This window comes from Cavia porcellus, unplaced genomic scaffold, assembly GCF_034190915.1.
Source record: "Cavia porcellus strain 051 isolate PalLab524CR breed Dunkin Hartley unplaced genomic scaffold, mCavPor4.1 scaffold_11, whole genome shotgun sequence".
In the NCBI taxonomy this organism is placed as follows: domain Eukaryota; kingdom Metazoa; phylum Chordata; class Mammalia; order Rodentia; family Caviidae; genus Cavia; species Cavia porcellus.
This window is the reverse complement of record NW_026947494.1, coordinates 71,328,705-71,347,055: the sequence shown is the minus strand read 5'-3', so window position 1 is coordinate 71,347,055 and position 18,351 is coordinate 71,328,705. Positions and strand designations below refer to the sequence as shown.

At 37.7% G+C, this 18,351-nt stretch overlaps 1 protein-coding gene across 2 annotated transcripts in view; it reads right to left on the bottom strand.

The window, feature by feature from the left end:
* Positions 1 to 18,351, bottom strand: part of Tox (thymocyte selection associated high mobility group box) — a 296,483-nt gene that overhangs the window by 27,853 nt on the left and 250,279 nt on the right. For both annotated transcript variants that reach the window (XM_063258463.1, XM_003464395.5), the window contains exons 4-5: positions 15,192 to 15,473; positions 1,511 to 1,741 (exon numbers count right to left, since the gene is read on the bottom strand). In XM_063258463.1, coding sequence (XP_063114533.1) covers positions 1,511 to 1,741; positions 15,192 to 15,473 — 513 coding nt within the window. The remainder of the gene's footprint in view (positions 1 to 1,510; positions 1,742 to 15,191; positions 15,474 to 18,351) is intronic.

Below are 18,351 nucleotides of genomic sequence, written 5' to 3'. Positions count from 1 at the left end.
GGCTGTTACTTCACCAAGTGGATTATCCCATTGATAAGTTCACGACAGAGTGGGGTTTTAGGAAGTGGGCACTTGTTGGAGGAAATAGGTCACTGGGAAGAAGCCTTTAAGGGTCTAACTTATCCGCAGCCTTCTCTTCCTAGCCTGTTTCCCTGTCTGTTCTTCCTGGATGCTGCGAGATGAACAGTTTTCTTTCACCATTCCCCTGTGCCATGGAGTTTCTCCCTTGCCACTGGTCTAGAAGCAACAAAGCCAAACGGTCAAGATCTGAAACATGAGACATAATAAAAGCTTTTCCTCCTGTGTCAGCCTCAGGTATTTTCTCACAGGATAGAAAGCCGACTAACACAGGAAGCATTCCTTTAGGCTGGCATTCTTGAAAAGGACATAAGGAAATGTACAGCGATTTCCATCCAGAGAAGACATATCTGACCTACAGGAAAGGGAGGATATGGACAACTAGACAGGCAGGTTCTGTATTTCCATAGCAACTGTTTTACCACAACTATCATCCATTCATAGGATTTGTAAAGAACTTTGAGTTAAATAATGAGTTTCAGTCACATGATTCTGTTACCAGTCATGGATTTTAGACAAATCATTCAGCATAATGGGGTTTGTTCTCCCCCATATGCACAGCACCTAAAACAGTATCTGGAAAATGAATAGTCAACAAATGTTTACCGAGTAAATAAATGAATGACTTTAATTTACTTGGTTCCATTTCATAACCTATAATACTCGATAACAATTCCCTGTATACCAGTGAGGACTGAACAGAAAAACGAGATCGATAATGCACAAATGCTTTTAAAAGTATATGGTCTACTCCTAGTCTCTGGGAGACTGAGGCTGAGTCCTCTGTTCCCTAAGGCCTTTGGGCTGCTTAGGCCATTGCCGAGATGTCTCGCAGGGCCTTCCCTAAGCATGGCTTTCCGTCACACCATGGTTATCCATCAGTGAAGGAAGAAAAGCCAGACATCTGGTCCCATTTAACATGGGCTGACAATAAGGTATAAGTCCATATGGGAAATGGATATGTGCTGATGGTCATTAGAAAACGGCCAACGTAGAAACACTTACATTTGAGATTCATTTTGCAAAGACCAGGGAGGGTTTTGATGGTAAAAAAGTAAATACTAAGAGCTAAAGAGAGTTGTGGACAGTTTTCAAAATACTTCTAAGGGTTCTTCTTCTTCTTTTTTTCTTTATGACTGTATTGGGAGCATTATGGGATCGTGTAATCTTGGCTGGGATAGGCAAAAGTCCTTCCAAAATAACTGTACTATGTAAATTTTGAAACAAAGGGATGGACATGCTATTTTTGGAGGGGTAATAAAGGGATGTAAAATAATACAGACTTTTCTTAAATAAGTCTGGTTGTGATGGAGACATTTGGCCCCGTTTCTGGAATTTGAAGAATTCTGGAGCCATCAGAAGCTATCTCTATTAAAATATATAGGCAGTATCAAACCATATTGAGTCCCACTCGATTTGAAGCCCTTCTTACCTGTTTTTGCTCTTCTCCTAAACCATCCCACATTGAAGCTACAATTTTGGAGACTTCACCGAAGGTAGCATTTGGATTTTGGCCTTTGATGGCAGCCTGAGTGTCGCGAAAGAACAGCGCATAGGCAGACACAGGCTTCTGGGGCTCATTAGGGTCCTTCTTCTTCTTCTTTTTGGGAGTTTTTGGTTTTTTCCCCATATCAGAGGCAGGCCGCTTTTCTCCCCCATTGGTCTAAAATAAAAATCAAAATAAAATTATAGAGGAAATGAGAAAGTTTGTTCTTTTCTCTTGTGAGTTAGACACATAAACACAACTGCACACACACAAGTGGGAAGACACATCCCACAAACACAGACACTTGGTATTGTTTTTTTAAACATAGCTTCATACAGTGGGCCTGGGGTACAGCTTGGTGTCAGAGTGCTTACCCAGCATGCATGAGGCCCTGGATCTGATCCCTAGTGCCATAAATAAGTAAGTAAATAAAAAATCACTCACGTTTCATGCAGTCTTTATATTTACTGTTCTCCTAGTTCAATTCATATAGCTTTCAGCAACTTGTTGATTCTTTTTATAATGCTACCACATACCTAAATTTTATCCTTTAATTCTCCTTTTTCTTTTTTACTGTCACTGACAGCAGCGAGTTTCTATTGTCCTATGTAACTCCACTGAACGAGGACTCTAACTTGTTGTCTTCTGCTATCTTTCTAATTCTGATTTTAAAACCATGCAGGCAGTACGTCCAGTAAAAAGTGAAATGGATTTTTACTTTGCACTCAGGGCTTTGGTATGCTGCTGGGAAAACTAGCAGTGTCCATGGTCTAGAGAATAAGTTGACCCTACATCAGGATGCCCAGTGGTCCTTTCTGCAAGGATGGAAAACTTCTGTGACCCGTACTGTTCCACAGCAGAGGTCATATAAAGCTAGTGAACATTTGAAATGTAGCTCGAGTGAATAAGGAGCTGCATGTTAGCCTTATTCAAATTTAATTAGCAATTAGATGCCTAATAGGTATCACTGGAGTATACAAGCCTGAAAACTACATTCCAAAGATTTCTAGAACAATTTTTAATTCAGTTAAAAATAGATTACATATCCATCTATTGTTCTAAAATACAAATATTTAGATAATTTAAATGGTTGTTCTGATACATTTGTGAAAAAACACACTGAATGTGTTTCAGGCACCTAAGACTGAATATCACCTTTTTTATTAACGAGATGTGATGCTGTTTTTAGGTGTAAAATATGGGGTTTTGCCCAGGATTTCTAGCTCGCTCTAAAATTACATGAACTGAGAGGGGTATAAGATTATACGCAGTAGCAGGGAGAGCCTTCACCCCACACGTGAAGAGTCCTTTCCCACGTGCCTTCCCCACCACCACGGGGGTGCGGATGGTGCGGCCACGCTCACAGCGGGCTCTGTGCCCCATCTTGTACCACGGTGGCGGCTGTTGCTTCTCCTCTCTGCAGATATAATGCAATGCCTACTTCCTTCACATCATTTGTGTGGTGTAGCGTAACTGCCACTGCGGCAGAGGAGGCAATGTCTACCGAGAGCCCTGTGAATGAGCAAAGGATGCGGCTCCCTGCCTTCCTCTTACTGTATGCGGAGCTATGTTACCCTGATTAAGTTAATTGTTCTGGGATGCTGCTTTTTCTGCCAAACCAGCTACAGTGCCATTTTATGATCACTGGATGGTAAATATTTATATTTTTGTATAAACATTTAAAAGGATATTCAAATATTAATTCAAAATGTTAATGACTTTAAAAATAATTTATTGACTGGGAAGAAATGGCATTAATATTTGACACCTTTTAATCAGTTTGAAAGCTATGTCCAAGAACCAAAAAATAGGAAGAAAGATAAGCGAATTCTTTGGCTTTTCTTAATTGAGAAATTATTGAAAAGATGACCAATCGCAAATTGCCTACTGAAGCAGATCAAAGGACGCCATGGGAATAGGATGCTCTGGACCAAATGGACAAGCTAATGTGGAAAAACACTAGATCATTGCTTCCCCAGGATGGACATGAGAGGGGATCCTGTGAAATCACTGGCCCCTATATAATAGGTCACAAGACAAGATGGAACTCAGAGCAATGGGTGCACCAGAACTCAAGGAGGCACACAGGCACACGTGACCCAGAAGGGCGGGTCCCAAACGTGGTGCATGTTGGAATCACCTGGAAAGCTACCCATAAGTACACCTGTGCCCAGTTACTGCTTTCCACTGATTAAACTGGATGCCTGGGGAATGACCCTGGCCTCAGGCTCCCAACACTACTCTTTCAACTTGAGAGATAAAATAGACAGACAAGGAAGCTTTCTCTGTTCCAGAAAACTGTATATGACTGTACGTTCTCTTGTCAACCACCAATTTTTTTCTCAGTGGTCACCACTGCTGGCTAGATGCAACTTTCACTGCTCACTTTGCTGAGTTTTTAAGTAAGTGTTTTATACCATAAAGTTGCCAACGCCATGTGACTAAGTCCAGTGGGCTTTGTAGTTTTGCCCTTACTTGATTTCTCATTGTGAAGTCCTCCTTGCCTACCAATTCCCAGCACCATCTTCTCTGGGTTTTACCATTATATTTGCTGGTCTGGCTGGCTGCAGAATCACGCCTTTTTCTCTTCTTACTCACCCTTTCCAAATGGACATTATGTGGTAGATCTCTGATATGTTTTGTTTTGTTTGCTGCAAATTCCCCCACCTTGAGCGTCTGTACTGAGGTACTCCCATAAAGACATAGAGTTTCCACTACCACTGGCTAGAAGTCAAATTCATGTTTGCTCTGAATTTTGCATGCATACAAACAACTACTTGACACTATAGAAACCACTGTTCATTTGCTGTTAGTTGGTTCTAAATACCCTGTAATACTTTCATTCTCTTGAATGGTTTTACACTGTCATGTTGTGTTTGATGCTATAATATACGAAGTTATACTCAAATATTTCAAGGTAAGAGACACCATGGTAGCTACTGTTATGTCGGGTTATCTTGTGGTGAAACACTATGTTGCTTAAATTGTTCTCTCCTGACTTGTGTTATTATGTTGTTGTGTCCTCTTTTATCTTAATCTCCGTCTTTCTTTTAATATTTTTTAATAAAAAAATGCTTGTTAAAAGAAAATCTCAAAGACGTCTCAAACTTAGGTTAGGCTCCTGTTATTCATTCAATTATTTCTATGTATTTTTCTGAAAATATCAAACTTGTAATGATTCAATAACATGTGGTTATTCTTTCTCCACCCCTAGAAGGAAGGTCCAGGTATAGTTTTGTGCACAGCCACTTCTCATGGTTCCTAAAACACAGGAAGTATTTGCATTTGTCATAACGGTAATAAAAATAGTTACATAAATAATAGTACAATTGGAAGAATGAGTGAAAGTGCAGGTTTCTGTTACAGGAATTCAAGCCTCGCAAATTTATTTGAGTGTTTTAGGACAATAATCAAATATGCAGTGAAAGGAAAAATATGGATAATTTCTTAAAAGTATTCGACATTTTATTAGTAATTTTATTGCATTGTAGGATAGTTTTTAATCTTCTTGTATTTTTTATGATTTCTGAGTTTTGTGAACATACCCATTTGTATGTTTAGAATAATAAAATAGTTATTTAATTTAAAAAAGTCAAAAAGGTGTACAATGAAAAATTAAAATATACTTAAATATGTCTTAAACTTTCAGTTTTAAGACAATTTATGAGGACTTATCATCTAGCATGACAACTATAGTTAACAGTACAGTATTGTAAATGAGATATGCTCAGGAAGTTGACTTTAAACATCTCACTAACAACTTTCTCCAAAAGGAGACCTCAGATAAACAAGAAAACAAGAAGTGGTGGTTAGATGAAGTAGCGGATGTGTCCACTAACTTAATTATAGCAATAATTTCACAATGTACATGTATATCAAAATGTGATATTGTACACTTTAAACACATACAATTTTATGTATAAATTATTCTTCAATATAGCTACAGAAAAGGAGTGATCATGACATTGGATGATACAATTCATTCATGATCTGGAGCATTTAGAAATGGGGAACCAAGTGGAGAGATAAGTGGATGATTATCCATATAGAATGTTCTAGAGGCTCATTTTAAACTTAGTTAAAATTAATGATTTGACATATTGAAATCTCCATGATTTTAGATTATATCAATTTTTTGCAAAGTGATCAAATGTCAATTATAGAGATAAACCTCCTGTCATGTGATGTAGATGTTCTTATTAAAGGAGTTCCCCAAATTACTTAGTTTTTTTCCTCCTTTATTCAAAGTTGTGTCTGAACCACAGATACTCTAGCTTGGTTCCTTATTAAACTGTTATTAGGACCGCTATCCTTTTGTGTTTGACAGCGTTGCTCTCCTTTTCAGGGTTGATTTGATGAAACAGGAGAACTAGTTACTGCCAGTAATAAGTTCTAGTATTAATTATATCAAAACCACAAGTTAGCACTTTGATGCTAACTTTGATGCACACTGCATGATCTAGGAAACCATAAGCAATTCCGTATAACCAACCCACTTGATTTTTTTGTCTGGAAGCTATTGCTCCTTTCCTGGTTGTATTTTCATGATTACAAGGATACAGTATTGCTCAATCTCAGTTTTTGTTTTCTTGGTTATTTTTGCAGGAGGAAGTGTTTCATGGCTTCTACCTCTACATTTTCCAGACTTGGGAGACATCATTTATGTGCTGTGAATTGTAATTCTTTGGCTTCAATTTAGCATCTGATGGAGTACCTGAGAGGTACTAACCTGTAAAACTGGGAGCTCATCCCCATTAAGGTCAGACTCACACCCAGTCTTACACATCATCTTTGTGTCTGCTATGGTCGAAAGTGAGAGTGTATGCATCTGCTTTCAGTAAATAACGTACTATGCCTTTCCTTTAAATACATACTCATGTTACCCCTGGTCTGGATGATTGGCCATGCAAGAGAAATGTTATCTGAGAAGACCAATCTAAAGGCTAGACATAAAATATTCATCATTTAAGATTCACTGTCTTTCCTTCAATAATTTAACTAGATCATCAAAGCTATCTTCTTGGTAATAATATTCTGATCACTCAGGATTGTTCACATGGAACTCAACTATAATTTAACATAATCTGTTGATTTTCACTGAAAACATGTAAGCAGGAAAAATTATGCGTGTAGATGAAAGATCTCTATTTTTTAAATTTTTTTGTCTTTTTCATTTTTATTGGTACCAAGGATTGAACTCACAACCGCACACCTGCAAGGCAGGTGCTTATGCCACTGAGCTAAATCCCCAGCCCCAAAGATCTCTATTATTTATAAAATTAAAATGTGTTTGGAGAGAATTGTCTACTTTGTCACCCAATGGTCTTGTATTAAGACTTACTGCATATGCATAATAGCTTTGCTTTTTGTATGCAATGTAGTGAGATGAAAATTTATTGTTGTGGTCTGATTTCTTTTGCATCCAAATATTTGGGTAGTGCTTGGTAAAGGCTGTTTGCTTCATGAACATGGGACATTTCTTCCTAACATGTGAGCCGTCCCCCCACTTTTCTTGCACAAGAAAGATGCAGAAAGGAACTGCTACTTTAGACTCTATGCCATGAAACAGGAATTTGTAAGGTCTATTTTAGACATGCAGTTTTTTACTTGTGTGGAAAACCCACTGTCACTGCTCATATGCAAAGAAAGCTTCATTAAAAAAAAAACTTGTAGTATAATTTGATCTACCTACATGCCAGTAATGGAATACATTTTAAAAAGTATTTGGCTCTTCTGACCACAAGTTATTTGGAATAAACACAAGATGATGAATATGATTGTGGTAGAAAAATTAGCTAAACAGATTTATAATGTCTCTGGATCTTACTCTTGGTTATTATCAGGGTCCTTATTTCTTCCATCGATGCATGAAAACTAATAATTTCATATTTTAATTTTGTAAGGTCTAACTTTTATTGTCCAGAGCAGTACTCTCTCATAGAACTTTCTGGAATGGTAAGAAATGTTCTCTGCACTGTCCAAAAGGATGGTCACCAACTATACATAGCAATATACCAGTGATGTCAAACCTTTTAGAGCTTTTGATGATAACAAACACCTGGCTGTGGCATGCATGCCACCACTGCTGTAAACTATATGAAATGTGCTATATGCTAACTGAGGAATTGGCAAATTTTAAATTTAATTTGTATTAGTTACATTTAAATGTAAACATAATGGACTATACAAAATTGTGTGCTGGATGTTGTTCTAGAGCATAGCACTCTAAAATGACTAGAATGCTACAGCTGGAGAGTTACATTTAATACCAATGTCATACTCTGTAGAATATAAGAGAAATCATATTACACAAAATATAAATTTCCTATGACAACAAACACATTGAAAGTAAAAAGAGAGTCCTGTCAATCCCCATGTCCTTCACAACAGTAGCAGAATGCCACACAGGCTGTAGATCACCATCCATTCTGCTCTTATATTCTATAGCACTGTGCCGGGAAAAAGATTAGAGTTACAAGGCTGTGAAGATTGGGAATGCATATAAAAACTATATGAAAATCACAGCCACTTAAAAAATGGCTATGCTGAAGCCTAATGTAGCCCTGATTACCCACAGACTTATTTTACATTCAATTAAAGTAATAATGAATAAATAAATGCACACACAAACACAAGAATAGTACTCTATAAGTATTACACATAAGCTTTCTGCAGATGCATATGTTTCACGTGACTTTGTCCTGGACAGAGATGCATCTCTCAAATCCCTAGAGGTGTCCTTAGGTTTCTGGTAATTCACTTTCTGTCACATCTTATTGCTTAATTATAATGATGCACTTAACTTCTTTGTCACAGGAAAACAATAATCTTTTACTTTAAAAAACGCCTGTGCTAACAATGCTGCTTAGATAATACCTAAGAATTCAGAGTACAAAACCTTAGTATTATCCTTAAGATTATCAAGGAAGGGAAATACTGGGCATGGTTCAGTGGTTGAGATTTGCCTAGCATGAAGTCCTTGGGCTTGAGCTCCAGAACTGGGAAAAAAGTAAGGAAGGAGAATCACTGATACTGAACTGTCCCTGGAGAAGTTGGAAACGTCTATAAGCATATTTAAAATAAACTGCCATGGTCCCAAAGCCCTTAATGGAGCTAGGAGAGCTGTTTAATGCACACTATCTTGCAGTAATCGCTGTAGTTTAAAATAGATTTTAATCAAGCACCATCTGCATAATAGGCTGAACAAACAACATAGAACTCCACTTATAACCGTTATCATATAAAGTAAATATTATAAAATCTTCACCATAGAAACAAGGCATATCACAGCAGTTTTTGTGATGGTACTGTTTTCGTAAGTGAAAATTTTGCTGTTAAATTCATTTTCTTTTTTTTTTTCCTCCTTAACTGTGCCATCTAAAATCCCCTTATGAGAATAAATTCAAATGAGCACGGAAAGTCAGTCATCTAGTTACTGTGAAATCAGCAAGGCTGTAACACTTCTTTCATTCTACAATTGGTTTTATTATTATCATTAATAATAACAGAACATTCAGTGACTCAAAACATCAATTACACAAAAACGCATACGAAGAGCTTTACTTTTGAAATGATTCACCACTATGGAGTACTGTATCAGTAATTGAGTGTGTAAAGTAGATTTATGTTTAAGGATCCTTGATTTTGTCAAAGAGAACTGAGTACTATTTTTGGATGATTTAGCAAAAGCACTCAGTGGCCTTGTATGAAATAGAAAGTTTGGGACACTGTCCAGAAAAGTCATTTTAAAGTGAGAAAAAAAGGTTGGTTGTAATTATATTCATCTAGTAGCTATATATGTCAATTTTATTGGCTCTACTTGACCTCTTCTTAGTTTGCCTGAGGTGGGCAGCACTTTTTAGAGAAAACAAGCTGTGGAGGTAGGATCCCGCCAAAATAAGTGTCAGGTGGCCATGCTAAGGCTCATTTTATTTTTATTCCATGAATTAATTAAATATGCTCAGTCATCTAGAATATGTCTAGGAACACATGCTCCTTGAAAATTTATATCCTAGCAAAATTTAATTACTCAAATGGATTTTGCAAATCATCTGGAATCAGGTACTGGAGGTTTGAATTTTATCATTTTTTTTTCTCAAACTAGTGTGTTAGACTTGGTCTTAATATGTGGGATGTCTTTTCTCTTTAAAAAATATGTGAGGGAGCCAGATATGGTGTTACTAGGACAACAACTACAGAAAACTGCACTCTAGAAGTCTGGGGGACTGAGGAGGGGGACCCAAGTTTGAGCCTAGTCTGGTCCACTTAGTGACTCAGCAAGACCCTTCTCAAGATATAAAATAAAAGGGGCCAGGGTCGCAACTGACCATGAAGGTCTTGTGTTCAAGTCCCAGTGCTGCCATGAAAATAAAGGAATGAATGAATGAATGAATGAATGATATCTATTGATTAAATTGCTGGAGTATAAGAAATTCTTCAAATATATAATACATATTACATCATGGGGAGTGTTGAACAATAGCATAATGAATACAGTCAATGAGATATGAAGCCAAACTTTCAAATCACAATTTTCAATATTCTGTCTCATTGCTAGATAAAGAGACATAACATTTGGTTATACTACTGCATAGTTTCACTTTACATTTATAAAAACTTGCCTATCATTTTTCACTTTACTCCAGAAGTCTTCTTGCCTGTAGAATAGTGTTAAATATAAACTATTTCTCTGGGAGCTTTTTAGTTGTTTCTGTAGTGACTCATCCTATTTGTGTTGAGAAGAAACCTTCTGTATACATCGCACATCCTGTGCACCGACAAACTGACCAGGAGCAGAAGTGTTATGTCCATGCACCTGCGCCCCACAATGAATGTAACCGTTATGTACTGCAAATATGGACTGTTAAAAAAAAGTAACTCCTAAAGGCAAAAAACAGGTGAACAAAGCAACTCAGTGAAGCAAGCAGAGTACTGAATTCAGCTTTCATCTTGAAGATATTGCAGAACTAGCTGGGAGATTGGGCTACAGGTGCAGGAGACACAAGACAGAGCCTTTGACTCACCAAAGGCTGCATGTTTCTAGGAGGGCTCTGTGATTGTCAAGATATTTAAACATTAGACTCTCAAGGCAAAGGTGGATAGAAATAATTTTCCTTGTGTCCTCTCACTTATCCTCTCCAGAGGATAATTGTTCTGGAATCTTGATAACAGGGAAAGTAAAAACAGTCTCTGTGACAATTCACAAACAAAAACAGTATGTGTAGGTATTTGTGGTATTACATGGCCGGTCTGAAAAACTTCAAGCTAAGTGTGGTTCAAGATTGTGATGGTTAAAGGAATCTGGTCGAAGCAACCAAAATCTTCTTTGGAGAAGAGCTAGGAGGCAAATGATAAATAGGAAATTAACATAAATATACTAAGCAGAGTGTAATACAACAGAGAGGAAAGCAAAGAGCTGTGGAGGACGAGAGCCTCTCAGAGGTACAAAACGGTGAGGAGCAAGATCAGGGAACGAGCACTGTCTAAGAGAATGGTTAATATTTTCCAGAAACTATGAGAGACAGTGAGAATGGAATTCAGGCTGTTGGAAGAAACCCACGTGCATCTCAGTGAAGCTGTGGATACCAAAGGCAAGAGAAGGTCTTGGTGTCACTCAGAGAATCAAGGCAGATTACTGTAAAGGAAAGACAAGGAGACAGTACAGTTCTCAAAAGCAACAACGGAAACCAGGATTGGAGGGAATAATAAACATCTTCAGAATTTTGAAAGAGAATAACTGTCAGTGTAGAATTCTAAAACCAGTAAAACCATTAGTTAAGGTAAGCATGTTCCCAACGGACTCTAACAAAAAGAATGGTTTTAAAAGTGCAAAGAAAAATAATTACCATGTAAAAATATGCATACAAGTAAATCTAGAGGAAAACAGAACTATATAAAATAATGAAAACAATGGTTCATAACATTTATTAAATTACAGAATTCAATCAAAATACAATTAAAATGAAGGTTGTAAGAGCTCTCAATACAAATTAGAAGAAAAGTGCTTAAAGTCATCTAAGGATGGGGCAAAGACAAGGATCGATTTTAGACTTTCCTATGGTTAGGTGTCAGAGGAAGATAAAGAAAATGACCATAAAATTTCTAATCTTAAAATCAGAAGTAATAGAATGAGAAAAAGAAGACCAATCTTAAGAAACACAAGAAAAAGAACACATTTGTGGTGCAAAAGCATCACACTGAGATGGAAAGATAAACTCAGATAATTTAATATTTATGCAAATGTAAATGTGGTAAGTGTCCCATTTCAAAGTAAAAGATCTTCTAACTATGTCATTTACAACAGATACATATGAAACATAATGATACTTTCGAAAGAAAAACTAAAAGAATAAAGAAAAAAAAACACAGTGATTCTTTACCCATAATTTTCTTAAAGAAAAAACTGCCAAAAGTATAGTTTTTTTTTGTGCAGGGTATCAAACTCAGGACCTTGTGCTTGCCAGGCAGACACTTGTGCCGCTGAGCTAAATCCCTGGCCCCCCAAAATATACTTGTAATTTAGCAGACACTTTAAGACACTTAAAGTATTTGGCATCGTAAGTGCCGAATTTCAGGCTCAGAACCATGAGCTGTTTAGGTTTGCTATTTCTTTGATGCTTTCTTGTATGTCTCATTTATGACTTAGCGCTGTCAACACAACTTCAGAGCAATCAAAACCAGGGTGGTGTTTATAAGGTGATAATTAATTCTACTGGTATATTTACAATATATTTTTCTGTCAAAACAGACTTATTTAATTTAATTGTTCAATTAGATAAATGGGAGTCAATATGTAATTGCTTAAAGAGAGCATAAAGCGGGAAGAGGAAGGTTTAAACGCTGCTTTTTTCTGGTGTGGAACTCAATATTCCTTTTGGGATTTAAACAGTCTTTTTGACCTAATGCTGCTTCCCATTTAGCTGGAGCAGTACACAGCCACATAAATCCTATTCATATAGGAAGAAACATTCCGGTTAAATCCTTAACTGTGATGAAATGCTTGAGCATTTTCATTGGAGGTGTTTCCTAGCAATTTAAAAAATGTAAGTTGGATGAATGGGTAGAAAACTTCTGAATGAAGAAAAGGTGCAGGACCATGCGCAGACTTAGAATGGGCGGGTGAACTTGAGATGGAAATAAACTAAATGCAGCCTTGAGAATGTTTGTATAGACAAAGAAACTCATTTTTCACTTTTGGTGCATTCTTGAGAATCATATCCCTAGGCCTGACAAATAAATAATTCAAGAATCTACTGCTACCGAGTATGAATTCTACCATACAATGCTTCCACAGCATTAATAAAGGACTATAAATTATTTTGAGATGCAAATATTGAGTGATTAGGTGGGAAACTCACTGTTAGAGTTTCACACCAGCCTGGAAGCCTCTGCTGTAAGAACTCATGCCGTAGTATAATTATGAAATCTGGACAAAAAAGAGGTTAATAGAGAATGACACCATCTGTAAATGTAAACTCTATAAACTTCAGGGTTTTTCTCATTTACTCACCTTAAGGTGAAGAATGTGGGAATTGCTAGTGTAATTAAGAAAAATCCTCTGTGAAATTTAGTGTCAGAAGGTGTTACTAATTTTGCACTTAACTTCCTGAAATTTCAACAAAGATACAACCCAGATACACAAATTGGTTTTTACTATGAGCAGAGTATTAATATTTTTATCATCTTTGTCTAAGAAACTGACTTGAATTATCCATGCATAGCCCAACATATACATCCCTCGCCAAAGGAATTCTTGGTTCTCACGTTTAGGTCCATGTGCTCTTTAGTTATTAAGTGCTAATTGGAATAGTGTGTATCTTCTGAAGAAAATGATTTTGTCCTCTAAATGGTCAGCTAGGGATGGGGATTTAGTTTAGCGGCATAAGCACCTGCTCACCTGGCTCGTGAGTTTGATCCCTATACTGCCCCCAAAATCAAATAAATAAATGGTCAGGTAATGCCCAGGCTTCCACTAACCCCATCCATTAATTTTGTGATATCTGTTTGTCACCTCCTGTCTTTCTACTTTACTGGCTAGGCTGTCTCACTGACCACAAGGAGAGAAAATGCGGCTGGAGAAACTGGTAGGACAAGGGGAGGTCGAGCATCTTTTCTGGAATTTGTGCCTGGTGTTTGCTTTAATCCAGAAGAGCAACACAGAGATGACCGTTGCTGCAGAAGAAGCTCAAACACTCTCCAGGACAGGAAGACGTGGAGCGCCACACAGGATACCCTCAGGAAATGCTCCAGCCCATCAGGAGGCAGAAAAATGGCCAGGCGGGCATAAACCAGAGCACCCGCTGGTCGTTCTGTGGGAAAGGATGGGTGAGGCATGGTGGGCAACAGAGTATGACTTGGACTGGACAGCTCAAACAGCTGCTGCAGCTTCCTGCTGGTGGGATAGTTAGTCCTGGGTGAAGCGGGGGAGGAAGGATCCTCACTGGGTGTCTCCATACAGGTTAGGGTGCAGGCTTTGAGGTGCATCAGAGGACTCCCTTGGGGGCTCATTTGCTCTGTCTAGGAATTGGCTGGCCTTATAATGGGGGGCAGCCTCTTCAGTTCACCATGATTAAGCTTCCAAATGTCAGAACATTAAGAATACAAAAAATAAGGAGATAGAATCAATGCTACAGTTTTATCTCTAAATTGTTGTATGAATCACCTTTAAAATTCATGTGAACTTTTAAAAATTAACATAGCTAGAAGTTACCACATAGATCAGAAGTGCAGTGTTGCCTTTGGCAACATATTGACAGTTTAATGTTCCCTGAACAAAATTCTCACAAAGGTGAAAAGAAAACAGCGTGGCCAACACAAGTGACTATTTATTAGTAAGATTTTTAAGGAAAAAGTGGAGAAACACGTATTACTCATTGAATAGTTACTTTTTTCCTCAGTAACTAGGCATAAGACTCCTTTTCACTGGGAGGAATTTGAAAGTTGTAGAAAGATAATTAAGGCAATCAAATAATTATTTTCGTGTGTTTAGGTGAAAGCGTGCTTGGTTTTCATGCAGTCATTTGAAAAGTTACCTCTAGTGCTTTAAGGAACTACACTGTGCTGCTAATTTTCCCGTTTAAAGACACATCTCCCATACACGTCGCTTCTAATACATGATTTTGCCCTGGAGGACAGAGATAACCACATTCCCAGGGAGTTAACATGAGATGCACCATCTCATATCCCAGCCCCTTCTTTTTGACAATAGGAAGTAGTTACACTTGTGTCACACTTGTACCATAGTGTCACACACACACACACACACACACACACACACACACACACACTCTCAGAGTTTTCACTGTACTTAATGGACTATTGCACATGGATGTTTTTGAATGGGTATAAATTAGGCTTGATTTTGGAACTGAGTCCACAGGATTTACTTTGTCTTACTCTCCATAGAAAATACATTTTTTAGATGCAAATGGCTTTTATACTTCCTACAACTGTGTTGAAAGGATATATTACTTAACAGTGTAACTAGCCAACCATATAACTTGTAACCATTCAGTCTGTATGTTTCAGGAACCAAATTTATGCTCCTCATCAATGTTTCTCCTTTGGAAGACAAACTTGCACTCCTGACCCTGAGGGTAGAGGAAGGTGAGAAATAACCTGGTCCTACCTTGGAGGTATCATCACCTTCATCTTCGTGCACTGAGCTGGACGGTGAAGGGGTTGCAGACTTGCTCCCAGGGGGCGAGGGGGAGTTGTGGGGCACATTGCTCCCGCCCATATTCAAGCCCAGCTGGGCACTCAGCTGGGACTGGTTGATGGTGGTCAGCTGGCCGTGCTGCATCATCCCCGCCTGCTGCCTGATGTCTGCAGGCTGACCCCGGGGTCTCAGGGCTGCCATCTGAGGAAGGGAGCTGTACTGAGTTCCTTCTGGGTTCCGAATATCTTGCATCTGCAATAAATAAATAAATACACAAGCAAAGTTTTGGAAACAGGTTTCTGGAAGAAAATTCTGTAGACTGTAGTGTGTCATAATGATCTACACACACATTAATTTTTACTTGGGTATAATAATCCTAACAATATCTGTTGGGAGACAGCAGTATAGTTCAGTGATAGGGTGTTTTCCTGGCATGCATAAACCCTAGTGAACATTCCATTGTTTAATACTAATTCATTGCATTCACAATATTTCTGTACTAATGGCACATACATATATATTTTTAATATATATTTATGTATCATATAATATATCTGTGTGATTTCAGTCTCAAAACATTAACATCTGTTAGATTGACATTATACATTTATTAATGATTACAACCATTCACTAAGCTCTATTTTCATTCTGATCATTTGAGAAAGGCTTGGGAAGTTAATAAGTAAACTACTGTTTTTAAATCTAATTCTTCATAGCATAGTACTGAACAAAATGATCTCCAAACCACTAGACTAGGAATGTTTACAGACTGCTATTAACCAATTGATTAATTGACTATTGAAATGATTTGGATTGGATGGTCAGATCTGAAAGTAAAGCTTTAAAACTGCAAGGTCACCATATTAATCCATTATGTTATCTGGGTCACTGCTTTTTAGCCTTAATGAGACTCACTCTTGTAATTCAAGCAATGAATTTTGTCTCAGCAAGGATTAGAATTAAAAGCACCAGCGGATGAAGTGCTTAGCGTTATCCAGAGGTCAAATGCCTGTGTAAGAGGAGCACGGTGGATTTCACTTAACAGTTCTCCAGTATTTTCAAACTTAAAATAATGGAGGCTACTTCATGGTGTTTACTAAGCTCAGTTTCTCATGCCGAGGGGACTTAGGGAATTCAGGTAGGCAGAGAAAGTAAATGAGAGAGAAAAAGAGACAGAGGCAGACACGAGAGAGACAGAAAGAGAGGGAAACTCCTCAAAGAGGGGGCAGCAAAGGGAAATGTTAACCTTACACACTGGAACTGAAAGATCAAATTAACAGTGTTATCCTACTGTTTCAATAAAAAGTCCCTCATAGTGTGAGATGCTTAGCAATTACCTATTGGCAAATTTTTGTAATTGTGACATGGAAACAGTGTGAAGGTTAGTAACCTAGTCACAGAATTTCTTGTGTGATAATGAAAAGATTCTCCCTAGATGCTCTCCAGTCCTTTCCCCAATCTAGTGAAACCACTGCTCAGGCCGCGGCCCGTGCTGCATCACCCTCTGTAGCAGGTTTACTGACTTCACCTGTCACTTGTTCCGTCCTCCCGTGGTTCTAGGTGACCCCGATTGCTGGCTTTTCTTGGAGAAGTCTTGGCTAGATAAAACTTGATAGCTGTCTATGTTGCCTTCCTATCCCAAAGCAAGATTTTTTCAATTCAAATTGTGTTCCTCTAATCCTTCAAAAGTAGCTCAAAATCCCCCTTTCCATGAAGTCCTCACTAGGCAGTTTTACATGAGCTTCAAGGGCTCTTAGGGACACTCAGCTACGGGGGAGGAAACTCAAAAGGGAGGAGTAGACAGTAAGATTTCTGAATGTTTGTTGGAAAATACAAATAAAATATAAACAAATGAATAAAAGAAAGAGTAAAGTTCAGAGAGGTTAAATGATTTGATAGTTAAACCAGAGCTGGAGTTAAACATCTGCATCTTCCCATTCCAGTCTCTGATAAGCAGCCAACTCAGAATTTTTGTATCCCATAGAGAGGGTTACAGTCAATTAAAGAGTATTAACATTCTTTCCAATGTTGTCAACCATTGTTTTGTTTCTAGGCCATTCATATTACCTCTATTCCCATTTATTAAAACAGTTTTTATTTCCCCTTAGATGTTCACATAACTTGTACAAATTTGATCTTCATAATAGCATAGTTTTGCAGATTTGAAAATTTTGCCATTGACATGGGGTACCATAAAAATCAAATCCAGGCAATTTGAGAAGCTGAGGCAAGATTGCAAGTTTGAGACTGGGCAGCAGGATTCCATCTCAAACTATAACATAGAAAAGGGGGTAGGGATGTAGCTCAGTGCAAAGGTCCTGGGTTAAATTCTAAGTATTATTAAAAAAAATCAGGATGTTTTAAAGCACAACAGAAGAGGAGGATACAGTAAGTATTTTTTCAGGCTTACTCTTAATGCTGTAAAGTTCTATATTTTTTCTCAGATTATAGCAGGTAGAATAGCTGTTTGTTATTAACATAGAATAAATGAACACCATCTTGCACTATGTAGCTCCTCTCTCTCAACCCGGCATCAAATAAGCACTTATGTTCACATTTAAATTTATATATTTACAGAATAAATTCCATAGCCTTGTAAATTAAAAGTATCTACCAGCAAAATCATGCATTAACTGAATTATCTTTCTAAAACATTTAATATTTGGTATTTTCATTTCTCCTTCACATAAATCTCGAGTTACAAAGCATGAACAGTCTGTTGCATATCTGTTTTGAGCCCCCTTTGTCTCATCCTCTCAGAATCTCATCATTTTAACATGATATTATGGATCATGATTTCCAAATCGATTTTCATATAGCATTTCCAGATTGCTGACAGCAACAAAGTGTTCCTTCCAAAAGCTTAAAGCAATATCATTTTATAGCACCTGTTTCTTGCACTGTTTTGAAATCCTTTAAATGGTTTCCTCGTGTTAATTTGTGTTGTGGATAGATCTCTAAGGACTAAAATCTGCACTCCTACATCCTTGTCCTGCAGAGAATCGGGTGGCTGTGGCTGTGGGGGAGCAAAGAATCAGTATGGCAAAGAATGGTGATGTGTTCAGAGTGACTTGTTTTCTACAGACTCCTTATTAATTCAAAGTGCTGCATCACCAGTGGTAAGGTGAGG